Source organism: Pinus tabuliformis, chromosome 5_1 (genome assembly GCF_031772625.1).
Source record: "Pinus tabuliformis cultivar Carrire ecotype Pingquan chromosome 5_1, CPIR1, whole genome shotgun sequence".
Lineage (NCBI taxonomy): Eukaryota > Viridiplantae > Streptophyta > Pinopsida > Pinales > Pinaceae > Pinus > Pinus tabuliformis.
The window spans coordinates 612,058,628-612,080,645 of NC_142305.1; the positions used below are offsets into that span (position 1 = coordinate 612,058,628).

The 22,018-nt window shown below is 38.9% G+C and overlaps 1 protein-coding gene across 2 annotated transcripts in view; it reads right to left on the bottom strand.

The window, feature by feature from the left end:
• Window positions 1-9,905: 9,905 nt before the first annotated feature.
• Window positions 9,906-22,018, bottom strand: part of LOC149166414 (DNA replication factor CDC6B-like) — a 388,798-nt gene continuing 376,685 nt past the window's right edge. For both annotated transcript variants that reach the window (XM_089431340.1, XM_089431341.1), the window contains 3 exons: window positions 10,743-10,838; window positions 10,555-10,644; window positions 9,906-10,322 (listed from right to left, as the gene is read on the bottom strand). In XM_089431340.1, coding sequence (XP_089287466.1) covers window positions 10,290-10,322; window positions 10,555-10,644; window positions 10,743-10,838 — 219 coding nt within the window. In that variant the 3' untranslated portion in view covers window positions 9,906-10,289. The remainder of the gene's footprint in view (window positions 10,323-10,554; window positions 10,645-10,742; window positions 10,839-22,018) is intronic.

Sequence of the window (22,018 nt, forward strand, 5' to 3'; positions counted from 1 at the left end):
GAAACGTAATAGAGAGATTGAAGTCACGCAAAACCAGCATGCTAAGGAAATTGAGGCCATAAAAACTAATTATGAAACAAAAATTAGAACCATGCAAAGTAGGTTGTCGATCTTAGAGGAAAATATGGTGACCATGAAAGCTGATCATGATAGGGAAATTGACTCTATGCAAAACAAGCTATTAACCATAGATGAGGAAATGACCATCATGACGTTCAACCATAATAATCAAGTGGCTGACATACAAGCGAACCATAAAGAAGAAATAAATTTTATACAACATTGCTTGATGGACATAAAGGAAAAGAATGTTAAAATAATAAAAGACATGCAAGAACACCATGCCAGACAAATCAGTAATATAAAGGTTCAACATTCTAGTCAGATTGATGCCATTAGAATACAAGTTCAAAGGTTTCAGCAATTGGAAGATGAGAGAAACCAGCAAACATCAACAGATCAGGAGCCTTCTCATTTTCTGCAACAAGATTCATCTTATTATTTGGAGGTTGTTGATTCGATTGAAAGACGGTTGATTGAGGGTGATCCAGACAGACTTAAGAATGATAGAGATCAGATGCAAGATGAAGAAAGACATAGCATGCATATCTTACATACTTCATCTGATAGCTTTGAAACAGAAAGTTCCAAGTCATCAGTAATTCAACCTGCCAGAAAGAAAAAACGTAAGAGAAAGAAAATAAGACGAAGATTTGATACATCAGACGGCCGTGAGCAGCTTGATTTTCGGATAGGAAAAAGTCCTACCATATGCAAAATTGGACATGGCACATCCGACAAGCAGCTCACAGATTTGCCTGAAAGCAGGCAAATGCTCAGTATGCACTATATTGAACACATCTGATGCCATGGGGCATTTTTTGTATCGTATTTCTAACCCTACTCCTTGTTTTTTCCGCATTTTCGTTTCTGCTTTAGATAGTTAATAAATGAAGAGCTTTTCTATTGTGCTTAACGTATATGCTGATTTTTGGGATGGACGCTACTTATTTTTGTGTTGTATGGATGCAGATTCTGGATTCTCACATTCCTGCAAGCAGCAACGTGTCCCCAAGTAGAGCCAGATGTTGACCCCTACTGGTCAACTACCCATGCAGTGCACCCCGTTTTTCTTGACAGAAAGAAGCAGCACCTGATCAGCATGTCCGTGCCATCCTGCCATCAGCAGCAGCTTGATGATTTCAATTGTAAACCCAGTCTGCATATATGAATTGTAAATAATCTAAGCAGACATGAGTCAATGTATGTAATTTGCCTAGGTGGACCTAACTTTCTGTTGATGATCTACGTCCCGGAAGGTTTTTTGTCTCACCGATCCACGGATCGGCAGAGTTTTCCTTCAAACCTGACCCCAAAGCCGGGATGGATTCCGTCATCAGAAAGTTTGGGAGAGTCTTATATGTTATTCTGCTAGATTATAGTTGTGTCGCAGAACTGGGTGTTCTATGAGGGTCTGTGTTAAGTGGGTTCATCCTTTTGAGATGTAAATTGTAAAAAAATCATGATGTAATGTGTCCTGAGGGTTGAGAAATGTTTTAAATCCCCTCGTGAGTCCTAAGTCCTAGGTCCTAGGTAATGTTTCCGAAAGCTTAGTTCACTGATCCATGTTAAATGAATTAAAAAATTAAAAAATGAATAAAAATAATAAAATAATAAAAAAATAATAAAAAATTAAAAAATGAAGCAAAAAACCCTAACTAATAAAATAATAATATTCTAAGTTAATAAATCGACGGATGAGATCAAGAGATGTCTTGATCCTCATCAACGGTCGAGATCATTTCTACATGGATCACTTGAACTAGCCGTTAGGATCATTTCCTTTATATAGGGTCTTAGGGAGTCATTTGAGATCATTGGATCTGTGAGTCTAAGGCTAAAGAAGCTCTCTTGTAAATCTGTTTCTGGTTAATAAAGGAAGACTTTGGGGTCCATATCTTGCTGGTGTTACTCTCTTGGAATGCTGTGAGATCATTTCATTTTCTGCATATGTTATTTTCAGCTGTTAATAATAGCTTTTCTAGAGTATTGTGGGTACAGGTATCTTGCTCACTTGCTAGGGTTTGGGTGCTGCTAGGGTTTCAGGAGTAATGGCAGGTATCTCCATTACTGTTTGAGATCTAGCAGCATTTTGCCCTCTTTATTGACGATTGTTTTGAGCTGTGCAGAATAATATTTTCTGAAGGAATTTGTGGGCGTTCGGGGAAGTTCTCGGCTGAACCAGCCAACTCCCGCAAGCGTTTTTTGTTGAGCCCAGCTGGATTTGATCCTGGGTCTATCATTCGGTTTTATGTTTTAATTTGCATGAGAAAATTTCTGAAGTTTCTTACAGTGACAATCTGAAATTTCTTATCTTTAAAAATTTTTTCCTGTTATTATTTGCTAAATCAGGCTGTCAAGGGGCCATATCTGTAATTCTTTTCTGGATTTAGGGTTTTACTGCAATTTTTCTTTTTTTTTTTGTGATTTTAGGATTAATTTTTAGGGGTTTCATTTATTTTTTTATTTTTCTTTAGGTTTCTGGTTGTTTGATTCATCGTTTGCAGGCCGCAGGTGCTACAGATCAGAGAAAAGCTAGACATAATTGGAGAGGTTTCATCGTTTTCTGGGCTGCTCATTCATATTGCTGCTGTCCCTATCCATCTGGGCAGTCGTTTTACGTGGCAAGACGTGCACTCCATTGAAAACCTGTGGGTCTGCGTATCCCCTGAGTTGAATTCATCACGCAGGCAAATTTCATTTAGACACTCATCGATCCAAATCAGTAAACGCTCTAAAACGATCTCAGTCCCTTTGAGCCGTCGACCTGTGCAGCAGTAAAAATTTGTTACGGAAAATCACTGTGCCACAGGTAAATCGCAGCTCAGGTATGCGGCTATGGTAAGTCGTAGAATGCCATTGTTTTAAAATCGATTTCGTTGTTTTACCTGCCGCCGTCGACTGGAGAGGCCGATTCACCTGTGTCTTCATTCGATCCCTGCATTTGTTCAAACAAACAAACAAAACAATAAAATATATATATAAAACCGGCGAGGTTTCCAGAAGATACGCTCCACGGTTTTGGCATTAAAGGGTTTCCTGCACAGAGTAACAGGTATTTCTGATAACGCCATCGGGCCAGAAGAAAAGTGTTTGAGAGTGTCGGCCGTCCGGAACTGGAAAACGCAGACGGAAAAGGTAAAACGCTTCTATGCAGTCTCAATAACCTGCAAACTCTCATCGAAACTCGCAGGTGGAATCGATTCATGAACAGGTGATCAAAATCGATCCGTATCAAAGGTATTGCCAGGTTGTATTCCAAATTCGTAGATTTTATTGGGTTATATGTCAACATTTTTTGGATTATTGGATGCGTAGCGTAGGTAGCATAGGTTAGCGTAGTTTATAGGTTAAATTTTAATTTAGTTTTCTTTCTTTTTTGGTTCAGCTTAGTTACGTATATTAGATTTTTAATGAGATTTTACTTTTGGTTTGAGTTAGGTTACATCTTTGATTTATTTTTTATTTTTTAGTTTTGTAATAGTTCTAAATAGTTTTCATTTTCTTTTTTTTAAATTTTAGACATTAATTTGTATTTAGTTTAGGTTTCATTTAGATTTTAGATTTTAAAGTTTTAATTTTAGCATTTAATTTAAAGTAGCGTAGATTTGTAATTTAATTCTAATCTTTAGTTTAAGTTTTTTTTTTTTTTTTTTAGATTTTAGCATAGTTTAAATTTTTGTTATAAAAAATAAAAATTAAAAATTAGATTTATTTTAATTTTTGTTTCTTTTTTTATTTTAGACTTAGGTTATATGTATATACTTTAGATTTTAAATAAATAAATAAAAAAAAAAAAAAAAAATTTGAAAAATTTTGAATTTTTTGTGGAAAATCAATTTTGCCAATTTCAGTGGTTTCTCATGTTATATCTTTCATGCTGAATTTTCAAGTCGAGATGCGAAGTTAACATATGATTACTGTTCATGGTTCATGTTTCTATATCATTTAACCAGTAATCATTTTTATAATCAGCCTCTTAAGGCACTGGTCTGCTCAATTAATTAAATCTTTCAAGTGCTTTTATATCGTATCTCGTGTCTCCCAACCAACTGTTAGGCAGTTGGTCTTCATTATCTCACAGGGTCTACCCCCCTTAGCCGCGGGAGACAGGCTTAAACGGAGGGATCGGGGATCAGAGTGACAGCCCCCGGTCTGAGCGTTGTCGTGTCAATTCGCGCGACAACAGAGAGAATAATTGAATTCACAGGTAAAAAGTTGAATTTAGATTCTTCAAAAGATTCCCATATCTTGAATAAAGGATAAAGATTGGAACTTAATGGATAATTTGTTTGAAATATAAAATGATGTCGACATAGCAATGCAATTGGTTCCAATTAGTAGGTTATGTGCTTTATCTTCTGTTGTGGTAAAGTTTGAGAGCATTGACTTGATGAAAATGATGGGCAAACGGAAGTATACAGACAGGGGAGGCAAAGATGCTTCTATAGCAAAGTGAGGCATAAATCTAAAACAACCATGGAAATACATGTTGAATGTTATATTAGTAATAATAGAATGAAAGTAATAAATAAATAAATAAATAAATAGACACTAGAGGTACAATGGAAAGGTACAAAGGATCTAGCGAATTGGACTCTTTAGAGGTCATGACAGGGTCCAAATACCACAATAATACCTATGAGCTAGTGAATTTGTAGAACAAATATTAAAACTAGTACAAGTAGTCATAAGTGATATTGTGAAAAAAAAAAAAAGAAGCAAGAAAAGGTCATAAAGCTACATATTTTCTGTTGTAAACAAAAGCATTGGAACTTGATACAAATCATGGGCTTCAGGACAAAGAAAGGAAATTTATGTGCAATGCTTATCACTTTGGCATGACATTTTGCACTAATTTTTCAAGGAATGATTGTTGAGACAACATTCAGACCTAATTTAGCAGTCCTTATAATTGATGAATATAACCTGAGCACAGGTTCCATGAGCATAAATACAACTTATAAGGCCGAGGTATTGAAAGAGTACTACCATTCAAACATAAAGCAATGTATGGTGTATTATTGTTAGAGGAAATGTTGAGTACAAAATATGTCCCCAAATGTTGTTGCATACCATGCTTTGATCTAGGTATTTCAAACACAATATATATATAAAAGAGCACAACAAACAACATTATTGTTAAAAGGAATGAATTGAGGTCTATCTTTGCTAATGACTATCCATATGATGCATTTTGTTACCAAGTAAGATAATAACCCAGCTAGTTGTTACTGGAGCAAAAACATACAAATCAATGAATGTTTGGGACATAACGATATGTGCTGGTAAGATCAAATATCAAGTGTCAGTTAGCAATCCAAAGCCATAAGTTTCATGCACAATCAATACACGAAAGAATGATTTCAAATTATTATGCTTAACATTGCTGGTACATGGATACCTATATAAATCATGACTTATGTTATGGATGTGATATCTATAATTTTATTTTTATTTTTACATATCAACATGAATGATGAGATGGAAATAAAATAATGAATACACTTGACTACTTGATGTGAAAATGAACTTACAAATATATTGGCTAGACAGCCAAGTATGTTATATATGAACTCAAAGATCAATATCATAGATGAGAGTTTATTAAGAATGCATAGAAAATCGTTATCTAAATACAATTGATTTTGAATATATTGATGCATATGTTATAATTGTGGGCAAGTGTTTACATTGCAGATAGTATCATTACCAAACCAACTACATGATGACAAAACTCCAAGAACAATTGAGGCTCAATGAGATTCCATGATAGGGTATTGACCCTAATTCTACTAGGAGGGGTGGAGGTGTTGCCCACCATTTATCCTCCAAAACCTGGAGTCATGGGAGGACTGTGTGAATCACGCTCCCCTACACGTGTGATGATGACTACCAAATGCCTACTGGGAAATCAGGTCGATATAGTCGACGCTGCTATCCTTAGAGTTATGAATGGCTAGGTCAGTATAACTAATGCCATAGCATACTCTAGCAGAGGATGGATAGGATGGGAGTGGAAGAGATTAGGAAGGATAGGATAATTTTAGAATAGCTTGGGAATCTGGTTGGGGCAAGGCATGACCATTAAAGTTATAAGCCTAGAAGTATTCAAAACACCAATTTTATAGTGTCCTCACATTAAATAAAAATTTAATCTCGATATGCAACCCTAACAAGAATGTACTAATCGCTAAAATAAGTATTGATATACGATAAAAACTCTAACTTCGGGACGAAGTTTTATGAAGGAGGGGTGTATGTAATGACCCATTTTTATTTATAGAGAGCACAAGAATATTAGCGTGCATATGATAGCTACATATGCATGTATTGCATGTACTGCACTATTATATATATATATTCTCTAAATTAACTATAAATGTTGAATATCACGACACTGCTTCAAATAGAAGTTACACCCTCACCGATCACCAAACATATTGCTTAATGCGTCATAATTAAAGAGAAAATACCCTAAATAATTTCAATGATATAAATTTGAAAGTATATACTATAAATCAAATATGGTTATAAAGAAATAAATGTAAAATTTAAGTTAATTATAAATATGGTTACATATTTATATATTCCATAATATTAATAAATTATTAAAATGTGAAATTTAAATCAAAATAAAATAAATATTATAAACTAAGGGCATTTATAGAAAACTAATAAACCTAATACATATGTCAATATCCCTGTAGCTTTGGACAAATAGAGTCACACGTTACAAAGGAAGGTGTCACCATGTAGGGAGCGGTGACTGAGAATTGATACATAAAGACGGAAGGGGAGCATGAAAAAGGGGGGAAGGAAAAATCAGTTTTTGGGAAAACAGAAGATTGCCTTCACCTTTGAAATATAGTGTAGAGAGGGGAAAATACAGAGAATGGTGATAGAAAATCAATCTGTTTGAGGGATGAGCCAGGGGCTCGATTTTGAACTGAGAACTGGGAAATTTTGAGCTGTTCTTGGAGTTTTGGGCACGGGGGTCAGTGGACTTCCATTTCGAAGTTCTCTAGATCTGGGAACCGCAAAGGTTGATCCCAGATAGGCAGGGAGGAATCGGTTGGTTTGGTAATGGAATCAGAAAACTCGGAGCAACGTGAATCGACACCAGATGGGAGAATCAGGTACGCAATTGCATTTAATTTGATAGAATTTTACAAGAAATTTGTCCATCTAGTTGAATCTTAACTACAGTCCTTACATTGAAATTTCATGGTAAGGGTGAAAGATGGCTCCTTGGGATTTGCATGTATTCTTTTCCTGTAGTGGTTATTGGGGATATCTTGAGACACCCATACATTATATCTCATGATTCTCAAGATAAAGTCCAAAAGGTCAATTGTGAGACCCATTGTGATTAAGAGGAGAGCTAGTTAGAAGTGAGAAGAAGGTTGGCGAGGTGACAATTGCCCTGCCCCCCTGCCCCCCCGTAATCAAGGTGTATCTCGCACTTGAGCTTTTTGGGATTTTCTCAAAAAGTGCAAGATTTGCTACAATGCTTACTTAGAGAGAACTATGATTTCAAATTACAAAGTTGGAATCTTAGATACAACTTGAATTATGATGAAAACATATAGATAAAGGAAGGCTTGCATGTGGAAGCTTAAATTGCAAGAACAACTTGGTCATCAATTGGCCTTGTCTCCAAGAAGAAAAATCTGCTCAAATCAAAGAGTACACTTTGATCTAATGGATATGGACTCACTGGTCCACTTTGGTTACACATACTCTTTGTTCTTCAAAATGTCAATAAATAGCAACATCGATCCAAGTGATATAGGGTGTGTTATCTTTCCATGGCCACTTATTTTCTAAAATTTTGGTTAACTAAGTTGTTTTAAAATAGCCCAAAATATTTAAGGGAAAAGTTCCATGGTCAAAGTTTCCATCAATTAGGGAAATCATAACCTTAATTAAATTTCCTACCAAAATTAGGGAGGAATTTCCACTTTTTTTTCCTCTAAATTATGGTGAATCTGTAACTTGTTGGAATAATCTAGACAAGGCTTAAGATCAAACCTTCCAATTGACAATATATTTAAAGAGTATATCCAACAACCCGTAAGCCAAATATACCAATAACTTATGACTTAGCAAGAACCAAGATGTCTTGCCCCCACTGGAGTGAGATCAATCCCAAGGGTTGCCTACTCTTTGAGCCTTGTCACAACAAGCCAAAAATGTCCCTTGGAATTGAACCTAAATAAATAGGAGAACAAACTGTGCTCCCGACCACTCAAACTACTAACCATTTATTAATTCCGTACCATTTATCTCCTTGACAAAACGCCAAGGAGCCCATATCCACATGGCAGAATTGCATAGCGATATAAATATGGCAGGCACACTTCTTCAACATCAAGCATGACCTCATAGATAATCTTTGGAAATTCAAAATGAGAAAGACAAGGAAGACAGAAACCGACGAAGTTCAGGCCCGTTTGGAGGCCATTTGGAGCTTTCATGTTTCTGTCAATACCATTCTCGAATGTATATAGTATGCTTCTGCAAATTTTCCCTGTCAAGTGAAGTCTCAATAGTACACAGAATTTGGAAATGCAGGTAGTTTAAAACTTGAATTGAATTTTGAAAATCTTCCCTTACGTACTCTGGTTACCGGGTATAGGCAGCCAGTGTTTTGAAACAATGAAAATATTATCCTTTTTGTTCCTGTAAACGAAATGTAAAATAAAACACGAATCCTTATTCATTTTTTGGTGTAAGTAAACGTAAGAAACTCCAAAGAGCAAGAATTAAGTAATTTCTCATGATATGAAACTAAATTTCTCCAGCTTAGTTTGTAAATGAATTGACACCAATGAATGAATGGGAAGCGGTAGATATGAGATTTGTTGCCCCACCAAAACATTGATGTACGGATGCTCTAAACCATGTCCCTCCCTGTACGATAGTCCAAAGCACAAAATAATCTATGATTACTGTCATGATCGATAATTATCTCTATCAGCACCAAACACATCAACGTTACTGTCATTTCTCCTTCTCTAGAACCTGTCTGATTAGAATTCCATAACCAAACCTAGATGGACTTTTAGATGAGCTGCACCACAGAACAGTAAATGAAAGGATACTGGTCGTTGCAACAATAAACACTGCACTACGGGCAACGATATCAATATTCTGATGTGGAGTAGGTTAAAACATAAAACTGCCGTTATTGATGTAGGTAAGAATATGCGGGTGAGAAGTTTCATTGTCAGAGGACCAAATTTAAGTGTGCACCCAGCATTCTATCACAATATTAAGGCCCTGAAGAATTGAATACCCAAATTCTACATTCAAAATCAATGGTTACATTTATCGTTATTTGTTACATTTCTCATTATTGAGAATTTGTCACCTGGGGTCTGGAAAATAGCTTATAGGCAATATTGGGGAAAATATCATAAATTATCATGAAATTTAAAATAATATATATATATATATATATATATAATTTTTTAAATTGCCGAAGAAGTCTCAACAGGAAACAAACACATTGTACATAAATATGAAAATAAAACTGAATAAGTAGTATATTAGACAAAGATATTGAAATATGATATCAGGACTTCTGAGTCATAAGTCTTGACAGGATGATACAAAATCACATAAAAAAAATCATCAGATGAATCAAAGCAATGGAAACAATGGATTTCCCCTTATTTACTTGATGGAAAATGGTCACAGCATCCTCCTTACAACTCAATCCTCTAACTCACTTTTGCAAAATGAGAACTAAAAGATCAGAAATTTTGTTATAAAGTGATGTTGGAAAAAATAAGGCAATAATTTCAAAACCTCAAATTATCGTGATAGCGTCGCCATGTCTGATATTGGATATTATCACAATAAGTGTAACACTGTTCAAAACCATTTCTATAAGAAAGATATTTTATATTGTTGAAAGCCTTATTTGGGGAGGCAATGCAAGTTGGCTATAAAAGCATGGTTCAAGAATGTTTTGAATCTCGTCAGATTTCCTCTTATATGTAAAACGAAGAACTCTGAGCCAATCCCTCAATGGAGGAACATATAATTGTATTCTTCAGTAATGAAATAACAGATGCAATTTTGAAAAGATGAAAAGAAGAAAAGCACTCTTCTTTCCAGCCTTGGACTAAAGCTGATTGTATTGAAACCAAGGAAATAAGTAAATAGATTCAGTAACTAGAGTTAATAAAGAGAGTTGCAACTCAAAACCATGTGCAGCATCACTGAAGGCAGTTGCGGAAAAAGCGTATTCCCTGCAAATTTTAAAAAAATTGCTACTCAAACATGAAGGAGATCCAAGCAAGATTTCTTTAACAATTAAGTTGTGTCAACTGAAAGGCTTAATAAGATACCTGCAAGGCCCCACAGGGAGTAGAACAGTCGACAATACAGTGTATTGTTAAGGCACTCCTTGTGTGAAGGTCGCTGGTTCAAAACCCTGTGGGTCTAGCTAACCAAAAAATAAAGAAAAAGGAAACAATATACCTGCAAGGCAAAAATGATATCGCCCTCATCTACCTTTAAGGTAACCCTTCTCAGCTTGTCTTCTCGGGCTTGACCCACGTTAAGGAGTGCCTAATTCACACAGTACATACACAGGAAATATTATGCCATTTATAGGCGTCATGTAATTTCCTTATAATAGATTGCAAAATGTTTGCTAGTAGTCATACCTGATCGCTGAGAACCCCACACATACTTGAAAATTCAGGCACAGTAAGAGAATTGATAGAAGTTTTCTTACATAAGTCCAAGTATGCTGCATTCAGCTGCACCCATGAAAGGAAAATTAAAAAAGCATTAGCAAGGTTACTTGGGAGCAGAAGCGGGAGCGACATTTTTAGAAGCTCCCGGTCTGGGAGCGAATTTTTATATAATATATATTTTTTTATATTTTGATGCATATATGTCAACAAAAGGATGTAGACTGATAAATTAGATATAAAAAGCATAAAAGCATAGAGCCTTATGATTCATCAACCTTAAAGTTTCAAGCTTTCAAAATTCAATATATAACATTTATCATCATTGATCACCAAAGTTGTACTTGTAAGCTAAGTGTAACCATTACAACAAAGAATATCTAACATGAAATGAAATGTTATAAAATGAAATGAAATGAAACAACTTTCAAATTTCACGAAGCATCATATTCATAATTCATTACCAACGAGTTATAATTGCCAGCTTCAAACTTCAAACTTAAATTGTCATATATTGTTTACAAAAAATATCATAATAAATATGAACGAGTCAACGGTTATAAAAACTACTAGAAACTAGAAAAGACAAGTAAATCTATTATCTATTGTTAATTCTTGGGTCTCTTGCCACGAGAAATGTCTAATTTCTAAGCAAGTCATGGTGGTCTTCTAGGAGTTTCCTCTCACATAGTTGCACGACTAAAACCAGAAGTCACATGCCCTCCACGTGAGGATGTAGATGGAGGTGGCAAAAGCAAAGAAACAATAGTTGGAACTCGAGCACTGGCACTGCTACTGGAAGGTGGGGGTGGCATGGTTGTTGTTTCTTCATCATCATCTCTCAAAAGTTCTGCTTCCAATTCTTCAATATGTATAGTGCCATCCTCCAAATTATCGTCTTCTGGGTTGTTATCCCAAATTTTATATGTTGGATCCTCATAAGCACGATCACAATAATGATTCAACAACCTCAAGTTGCAGTGCACATAAATCGAGTTTTCTGCCCGGTTTTCACCGAGTCCGTTTCTTCTCACATTATGTATGAAGTTGCAGGTGCTCCAACACCTCTCTGCAGAAGAGGTATTTACAACCTTTGAGAGAACGATTTTTTCCAATTTTGGCAAAAGCCCCATGCTGCCATATGCTCCCGACCATGTGAGAGCATCAAATCTGTCTGTATCTTCCATTGCATGCAAAGAACCAAACAAACCAGAGCAACAGAAGTATCTTCCTAATTCAAAACGTAGATTAGCACATTCCTTGTCATGTACCAACTTGTCTAATGCTTCCATATATCCTTTAGATACCTCTGGAACTATATGGGGTTTGATCCTAACCCCACCCCCAGGTGCAGGTTGGCCCAACCAAAACGGAGAGCAGTATTTTGGCATAAGGATATACGGCAAGGCATGTAGTGGAACATTAAGTTTATTCCACCGTGCACACACAATTGTGAATCATTGTATACAAGTTGGGATCATTTTCCTGAACAATATCTTTTATTTGCCCCAACATGCTATGCATCTGCTCATACACCTCCCCAAACACTGATTTATTTGTATCTGCAAAACGAATCATGCTATAAATGGGCTTGGTGAATTACAATACTTCCCTCACACGTGCCCAAAATAGAACATCAAGAACGATCTCCTCCACCTGTTCAAAACCTTGCTTGTCAACTACGTTTGGAGCCCTGTCCTTTAATACCTTCCAGTGTTGACTTGATACCATGCTAGCCAATGACTCTCTTACCTTCAAAAGGCGCCTGAAGGTGAGGTAATAGCTAGCAAATCTAGTCTCTGCAATCTTCAACAACTCCAATCTTGAGTGACTACGGAAAAGCCGATGGGTATTGCTATGATTTGTAATAAATTTATCATTTTTTTTCCTCTCTTGTACAAATCGCCAATCCATTTGTATTGATAGTTTTTGTTCTTAATAATATCATGCATCAAAAGGTTCATTGTGTGAACCGATGTTTTTAAAACCGGCCTTCCTAACCGGTAACTGGTCAAACCGACTGGTTAGCAAGGCCACCAGTTGGAACCGGCTGAAAAACCCAGTCAAGAAGGCGATGTGGCAGATTTTTGGCCCTAACCAGTCCTAATCGATCGGTTTAGGACAGAACCGGCCGGTTCCATCCTTAACCGGTTGGTTACTATATCATGTTTATGTGAATGAGCTAGGTTGGTTCAACTAACATCAAACTTTCAAGATGTGCAGCTAGTAGAGGTTGTGACTCAAGTGAAACAAGCTTGAGTTGGAATCAGCGTCCATTGCCACTTAAAGTCCACCTACATCTTGAAACAACTACATTTTACCTACAAGCTCCTTGTTTCACATTAGATCTTTAGCTTGTGTTCTTTAAAGCCTTTTTGGCATTGAGCTTATGACTTGTGAAATTTGTGGAGTGTTTCTAAGCCTTAATTTTCCATCTACTAGTCCCTCTTTTATCTTCACCTCAAGTCTTTTGTTGAAGTTTTCAAGCTTTGACACACCTCCTCGAAACTTACTCTCATTGTGACACTTTTCATGTCACTTAAACTTAGAACTTGCTAGTCCCAGCAACATTCACTAATCTTTGGCAACCTTCCATTTTTGTAATATGGCATGCATCATCGAAGCTTTTAACTTTTTAATACTTATGACAAGGTGAAAATCTCCTAGACTTTGAACCTTTTAAGCCTGTGTCATTTGATCAACTGCCTCTATCTTTTGATTTTTTGTATCAACCTATGGCACAAAGTTTGCAAGTTTTGAAGTTCAAAGTTACCACAACACATTGCACAATGATGTACCTTTGGGTATCAATAAAGGTGCAATAAGACCATAAGAGCCACAAAGCAAAAGAAACAAGTTTGGAACTTTCAATAATGTGCATCAGATCACATGTAAATGAAAGATTGAAAACTCCAATCCTTATGATAGGGAGCAAAAGGAAAAGAATTTGCAAATGTTGCATTTTGCAAGCTACTTAAACTTTCAAAAAATCTCAACCTCACAAGAAAGTAAAACTTCAATATCAAGTAAATTGCAACAAGGAAAAGGGCTTATCATGATAAGTTGTAAATGAAAGCGACATGTCGCAAACATCATAATGACTGAAAGATTCAACTCACGCAACAAGACACATAAGAACGACTGAAAGATTCAACTCACACAACAACACACATAAGACAGATCAATAGCGATGTGCCACATCACAAGTTGCAGATTAGGTTGAGGCATCCTCAAACTCTGAACCAGATGATGTCTATGTAGCTCCTGATGATGATCCTGTGTGATTGTGTCTAGTAGTGTTGATGAACTTGATGATTGATCATGTGTACACTGTAGACTTGTAGTAGGCCAATGGCCTAATAGCTTGCAGCATTGTTTTTGGACTTTATAGGCCATTTAAAGCCTTATTGCTTATGTATTTTACTATTTTGTCGATGATATGTATTGCACTTGGTGCCATTTTGACATGGTATATAAATGGGCAAACTTTGCATATCTTGTCTCTATTGGCTTGGAATCATGGTTTTAAATCTTAAAAATAGTTTTGTTTCACTAAAAATTAATTATTTAATGTATTTTTTTTAAAACTGGTTCGTTTATACCTAACGAATCCCGGATCGACCGGTTCCGGTTGGTAAACTGGTTCATTAGGTGGACCGGTATGGTCACCGGTTCCAGTTTTAAAAACATTGGCGTGATCCAAACACCCAAACCAAAATATGTTGGGGTATTTATCCTCAATAATTGCTCCCTCTGCCTTACAATTAGTAACATTATTAGTGATGACTTGGATGACATTGTATGTCCCAATATGTTCAATTGTTTCAAGTAGTGGTTTTGCAATGTTGATGGTGATTTTGAACTTGTCTGAGTAATCACATGTTGAAAGGAAGATGGCACCGCTATTAGACACAATAAGAACACTTATCAATGGCTTGCCTTTTACATTTGCCCATCCAAAAGACATGGATCAAGCCAGATCTAATCTTAGCCATTGATTAGGACTTAATCTCGGTCGTTGATATGTCAACAGGAAAAGTATAAGATGAGGCTTGAGGGTCACTTGGAGAACACACCAGATGATCAGTCATTCTATTCTCTAGAGTGGGGTTTGCTAAGAGAGATAGAATCAGCGATTGAGAGAGCAGTTGAGGGGCATTGAATACAGAGAAATAGAGAAGGCAGAGATTGTGCCGGGAGAGCAGCGCAGCAACCAAGGAGGGTGATGTAGAGCCAGCAGGGGCTCACGCAGGACCACGCAGAGGCAGCCAAGTGCTGCGCAGAGCACCAGAGGGGCCAGCGTAGCTGACACAGAGGCTCCTAGAGCTGACGCAAGGCCTCCTGGAGCTGACGCAAGGCCTCCTGGGGCTGACGCAGGCCAAGAAAGGCTGAAGCAGGGCCAACGTGAGACAGAGAGGGGCTGATGCAATCCAATTGGGCAAACGTTGGGGTTGCAGAGCAGTTTTGTGTTGAGGAGCTGCCGGAAGGATTTTCCGGGGTTTCAGCCAGGAGATTTCTCTCAAACTGTGAGGTATAGCTGCTAAGGAAATTCTCTGTTGGGTAGGCTAGTTTCGGCACCCAGATTGTACTCTGATATTGCTTAATAAGAAAACCCTCAGATAGCTACACCGATTTTCCCGCATTGGGTTTTTCCGGGGACATTGGTCAAAAAATAATGGTGTCATGTGGTGTGTTTGTTCTTGTTTCTTTTAGTTGTTGATCTGTAATAGGTTGAGCATGCACTGTTGTTTATTTTCAGTATTTACTTTGTAAATAACTTTTTAAAGAAAAATAACAAGTAGGTGGGAATAAATAAAAAAAAGTGCATGAAGAGTTTCTAACTAAGGAAAATTAGAAACTTCAACATGGTATCAGAGCGTGATTGCAGATCACAGGAGGACTAAAAGACATCAGTCGAGCGGAGCAATAGCAGCAGAAAATAGTTGTCCTAAGGTGAAAAAAGCTGTTTCTAGCAGCACAGAAGCCAAGAAGTGTGATGCAAAGCCAGCCAGAGGCACGCAGAAGAAGTCGGGAACTGCGCAGAGGCTCAGAGAAGCCAGCGCTGCTGACGTAGAGGGCCAGAGGGCTGACGCAGGGCATCCCAGGGCTGACGCAGACCCATCTGAGGTGACACAGAGCCAGCGTGAGGCAGAGAGGGGCTGACACAATTCACAGAGAGGCAGTTGCTGGGGTCTAGAAGGCTACAGGAATATTGCAAAGTGGAGCTGGTGAGGTACTGTAGTCAGAACAGTACTTGACAGAGCAGGGCTAGAGGAGTTGTTACCGAGGGTTTCTAGCCGAGGAACTCGGATCAGCAGTGCAGTTACACAAGACGATCAGAGTAGTGGGCATCTCGACAAGCAGCAGAAGGATTTCCAGGAGGGAAATCCGGACTCAGAGGGAGTCCAGAAGAGAACTTCTAGATGGGAAGTAGAGACTCAGAGGAGTCGAACAGAGAACTTCCAGGAGGGAGGTAGAGGAGCATCATGACACTACACGGGGTAAGAGACCAAGATAGACTGGACGGAGCATTGAACTTCGCAGTCTAGAAGTCCAGAATCTTATTAGTGCTTGATAGGAATCGTGTCAAGAACTTTGCCTTGAAGGTTATAGCTATCCCAGTCGACCCCAATAATAACGACAAGTACGAGGAGGCAATGGTGAGGGCCAAGAGCATCATCCTTGACAGGGTCAAGGACCATGTAGTTCCACACATTGCCAAGAAGGAAATGGCATATGAGATGTGGGAGGCCCTCAAGAAATTGTACCAGCATACTTCTGTGTAGAGAAGAATGCTACTTGAGAATCAGTTGAGGTCATATCAGATGAAGAAGAGAGAACTGATTGACATCTTCCTCGGACAACTGAATGAGATCCGAGATCAGTTAACTGCTATAGAAGCGACACCGGATCAAGAGTTGATGGTGAGGAAAACCCTGAATGTTGTCTCAAAAGAATGGGAAGTATTTGTCTAGAGTATACTGGGTAGAGGGACACTCTCACCTTGGGACGAGATGTGGGCAACTCTTCGCCAGAAAGAGATCAGACAACAGTCAAAGACGGGGATCAAGGTCAAGCAGGAGGAGGAGGAGGATGTGGCCCTAGCATCTGAGGGAAAGTAGGAGAAGCGAAAGAAGAAAGATCTCTCCAAGATCAAGTGCTTCCACTGTGGGGAGATGGGTCATTATGTGACCCAGTGCCCAAGGAAGAAGAGTAAGGGAGAGTCTTCTGAGACTAAGGCAACGCCAGCACGGGTAGAGAAGGAAGTTTTGATAGACGATGACTGTGCCATGAGTGCACACGCACCACTTGAGCGGAAGTGGGGAGACATCGAGCTGTAGTCAGGCGGACTACAGGCGATGAGGGGTAGGATCCTTGAGGTACCCAGCCTCTTGGATTAGACCTTGCTACAAGAGCCTCGACGAGGAGTAGCAGGACTAGCTGAGTGGGTAGAGACGGATGCGGATGGAGCGGTAGAGAGAGCTACAATGCAAGAGTCCCGAGACAGCGCAGAGCTAGCAGGCTGCAGCAGTGCGAGAGGCACAGGAGTGTTGCACCAGTGCAGGAAGGCACAGAGAGGTGTGCAACGGTGCAAGATGTAGGGAGTTGTTGCAGTAGCGCAGAGGTCAGAGAGAGGGAGCACTTGTCAGCGGTAGAGGGAGCTTCAGCATCAGTGGGTGTTTCTAGCCCAACAGGGAGGTCAATTGGGAGATCAATTACTTACTTCTCAGTAACTGAGTTGCAGTGCAGCAATGGGCAGCACGATGCAGCATGATGAGAGGAGGTGCAGTGCAGATGCAATGCTGGGAGAAAGGACCAGCAGCAACACGGATGCAGAGGGAGTTGTCATACAAATGTAGCAGTGGCAGTGGCAGAACCATGGGCATTAGTACAGGAGGCAGCAGTGCAAAGGATGGTGTGCAGGAAGGCCTAGCTTCAGCACAGGTACCGATGCCGGATGATCAGAGTAATACTCAGTGAAGAGTATTGCTAGAGCACAGTCCTCGCTAAGAGGGAGTGTTGATTTGGGGTAGCATCGGATGTGCTCTAGCCACAATATTTAGTGGAGAGGTTGGGGCACATGAGATCTCCAATACCCAGAAAGGGTTTGGGCAGATTCTAAACAGATCAGGAGATATTAAAATTATAAATATTTTTAATGGAGTCCCTAAGTCTAAACTTAGGGAAAATAAAATATTAATGTGTATTAATATGAACCTGTGTTAAGATGGTCCAAAAAACATGGATCAAGCCAGATCTAATGTTAGCCATTGATTAGGACTTAATCTCGGCCGTTGATATGTCAACAGGAAAAGTATAAGAGGAGGCTTAAGGGTCACTTGGAGAACACACCAGATGATCAACCATTCTATTCTCTAGAGCGGGGTTTGCTAAGAGAGATAGAATCAGTGATCGAGAGAGCAGCTGAGGGGCATTGAGTACAAAGAAACAGAGAAGGCAACGATTGTGCCGGGAGAGCAGCACAGCAGCCAAGGAGGGTGACGCAGAGCCAGCAAAGGCTCACGTAGGGCCACGGAGAGGCAGCCAAGTGTTGTGCAGAGCACCAGAGGAGCCAGCGTCGCTGACGCAGAGGCTCCCAGAGCTGATGCAAGGCCTCCTAGGGCTGACGCAAGCCAAGAAAGGCTGACGCAGGGCCAGCGTGAGATAGAGAGGGGCTGACACAATCTAGATTGGGCAGACGCTGGGGTTGCAGAGCAGTTTTGTGTTGAGGAGCTGCTAGAAGGATTTTCGGGGTTTTAACCAGGAGATTTCTCTCAAACTATGAGGTATAGCTGCTAAGGAAATTCTCTGTTGGGTAGGCCAGTTTCGGCACCCAGATTGTACTCTAATATTGCTTAATAAGAAAACCCTTAGATAGCTGCACCAGTTTTCCCGCATTGGGTTTTTCCGGGGACATTAGTCCAAAAAATAATGGTGTCACGTTGTGTGTTTGTTCTTTTTTCTTTTAGTTGTTGATCTGTAATATGTTGAGCATGCGTTGGTGTTTATTTTCAGTATTTACTTTGTAAATAACTTGTTAAAGAAAAATAACAAGTAGGTAGGAATAAATCAAAAAAAGTGCATGAAGGGTTTCTAACTAAGGAAAATTAGAAACTTCAACACTTGCTCTACCTTTGTTATCTCCTCAGCGTCACTCAAGCATGAGTGGTCAGGTCCCCAAGGTCCCTTGCAGATGAAGCAAAGTCCCTTCCTCATCAGCTCATTCTTGCTGCATGATCCACCAAACCTGAGCAGCTCCTCCTTGGTCAATTGTCTTCTGAACAACCTAATGCTCTTCTCAACCAACCTTTCGGCTAGTTCATAAGCAGTAGGTGAGACTAGTTGTTCTCTCCTCCAAATGGCCAACAATCTAGTTTGCAATCTTCTGCAGATGGCATCATGGCCTCCCATACTGGACAAAAAGGACTGCATGTGTGCTATAACTTTTTGAGGATGATGTTTCCTAATGTTGAATAATCATTGGAACATTTGTAGAATCAAGTCATCACACTCCAAATAAAACATCATGTCATAAGATCTAACCAGGGCCAAGGCTTCTAGAATCTCAAGTTTCTTCCCAAAAGTAGGACCCTCACTATTATCCAAATCTTGAAAGGTCTCTACTATCGGTCTGAAGACTCTCCTCATTGAGTCATCATTGTAAGGAGATAGAGGTGTGGTCAACATTATGATACTCTTGAGACAAGAGGCAACTAGAAGTGTGACCTGTTGTTGCACAAAGTGTCTAGGCATCGCAACAACGCTCAGAGTAAGGGTTGTCACTCTAATCCTTACTCACTCTGTTCAAACTCTCTCCTAGACAAGTCAAAGGGTGTAGTCCCTAAAGTGAATGAATGATAATAGCCTGTGAAACACAGACTCTAGGAGACTTAAAGATGGACAACTTGATGAATTTAGAATAAGTCTTAGTCAACTGAGATGGATAGATTAAACAATTAAAACAAATAAGACACAATCACAAGAAAGAAATGATTTTAGACCAGTGCCTTTGCATTCAATTAACCATAGACTAACAAAACCAAGATATCTAGAACAATTTATAAATGTGGCAAAGCAACGATCATGAACAATTAAATGTCAACGCCCAAACCTTTATCATGCAAGAGTTTCTAGCAATTAAATCTCAAATCTTAGAAGAATTTATCTTTCTCCTATAGTCAATATGATTTTAAAAACATTAATTGCACTTGACAATAAAGAAAACACTACCACAAAAAAATTAAAATTTTACACTCAACATCAAAGACACCAAGTAACTTTAAATTTGAACGTTAATTATCCCTTAGGTAAATGCTAAGCTTATGAAAAACGTTTAATGTGTCAAATGAAATTTTTTAAAGTGACTAAAAATCAAATCAAAAGACCTTAATCAAATTCAAAAAAAATTATGGGCCATAGGCCACATAAAAAAAATAAAAAAATTTCAAATATGAAAGTTCTGCTTTTGATTTATTTCTTTTTTTTGCTTAAGCAAGAGTCTTTCCTTCTATTTCCATTAAAATATAAAATGCATTACATAATGTACATCAGTTCACAAAGAACTGTGATCTAAGTGACATAACCAAAACTACAAATTACCAGGCTCAAGGCCTAAACCCCGCCCCTAACACACAACACTTCTAAACAATAAAAAGGAATACAAAGCCTCCAAACGGTCAAACCCCTAAAAGCTGACTCCCTCGGCAGAAGAGTCCCATCCGAAGCTGAGAATTCGGGTCGGAAAGATTCCCCAACCCTAAAAGCCGTCAAGAACCTAAAATCGTGCACCACCCGACTTGCAACATAAATCTCGGCCGATAGATGCTCCCAAACAATCCTACGGTTGTGAAGGATTTTGCACTGTGAAGAAGCCCGACCTTTACCCAGAATGTCCAACTGACTTGCATGGTCTATCCTAACCGTTGATCCGCCATTCCTGATCCGATGGCTGAGGATCATATCACGTGGGGCAACCTCACCAGACAATAACGCGCGATGAGGGCGGTTTTCAAACTGACCCCACAGCCACGTGTTGCCCGACATATGGAATCGCTTCAAAATCCTCAAAACCACTTCCCGCTTGCGCAGCTTGCGATCGCCAGAGAACCGCCTCCTTCGTGGTAAGACGATTGCCGCCAGAAAACTGACGGTATTGCAGCCAACAGACGATCCCGGTAACCAATCACTCATCATTTTCCCTCCACTCCTGTACCTGAACCCGTGAACGAAACTGCATCCGCCCTTCAACCGATTTGTTAAGAATCTGAAACTCCCCATTTGCTTCCCTCTGGGATTTCTGGGCCAATTCTTTCCCCCGCCTGTAACCAACCTAACCATTTCGAAAAAAGTTGCCCATACTGAAACAAAGTCAGAAGGACCTAGCCTCGAAGTCTCTATCCTCTTTCGCTTGCTCATGACACAGAGTTTTTACTTTGCTCTGCGGCCACTCCTGCCACTCCATTGTTACTCTGATATCAGAACAATTCACCCCATGGTTGGGCAACAAATCTGCCAATTTATTAGCTTGTTTGCGAACATGGTTGAAACTGATTGTACGAAGACCCTAAAGGTGACCCTGAATTCTCTGGAAAACTCGGATTAGCCTCCAGTGTTTTGAAACTTTCTCCGGCCCTGAACCACAGCTGATTCTTTTCACTGCGTTAATGATTAACTCAAAGTTCGCTTCTATAATCACATTCGAGCGGTTGTCCTGCTTCAGAAACTCTAAGCATTTCTCCATAGTCATTAGTTCCGCCATGTTATTGGTAGCTTTTCCTAAATGGCCATGGAAGATGGAGATAATACTTCCTCTTTCATCCCTTAAAACTCCACCATAACCAGTTGTTCCCGGGTTTCCTTTAGAAGCCCCGTCAATATTGCATTTCAAATACCCTTGCCAACACTCTTTCTTCATATTAATTGTGAATCCTTGTCTATCCAGGCTTTGGGGAATAAGTCCCTGAATATCCAACTGCCTGAGAATTTTCAAATTTGCCTCTAAAGGAGGATTTTTAGGATAATTATGCACTGTGGTTCTCACTGTCTCTTTCAGCTGTTTCAAAATCATCTCAAACAGGAGATGAGGGGGTTTCTTTTCTTCTTTAAATATCCTCTTGTTCCTCTCTTTCCAAATATTCCAAATAATAAAGCTTGGTGTAAGGGCCCAGGCCGAATTAAGCAATTCATAATTCGAAAAGTTTCTTCTCCAATTATTGAGGGTAATAATAATACTTCCTTTGTCCCTA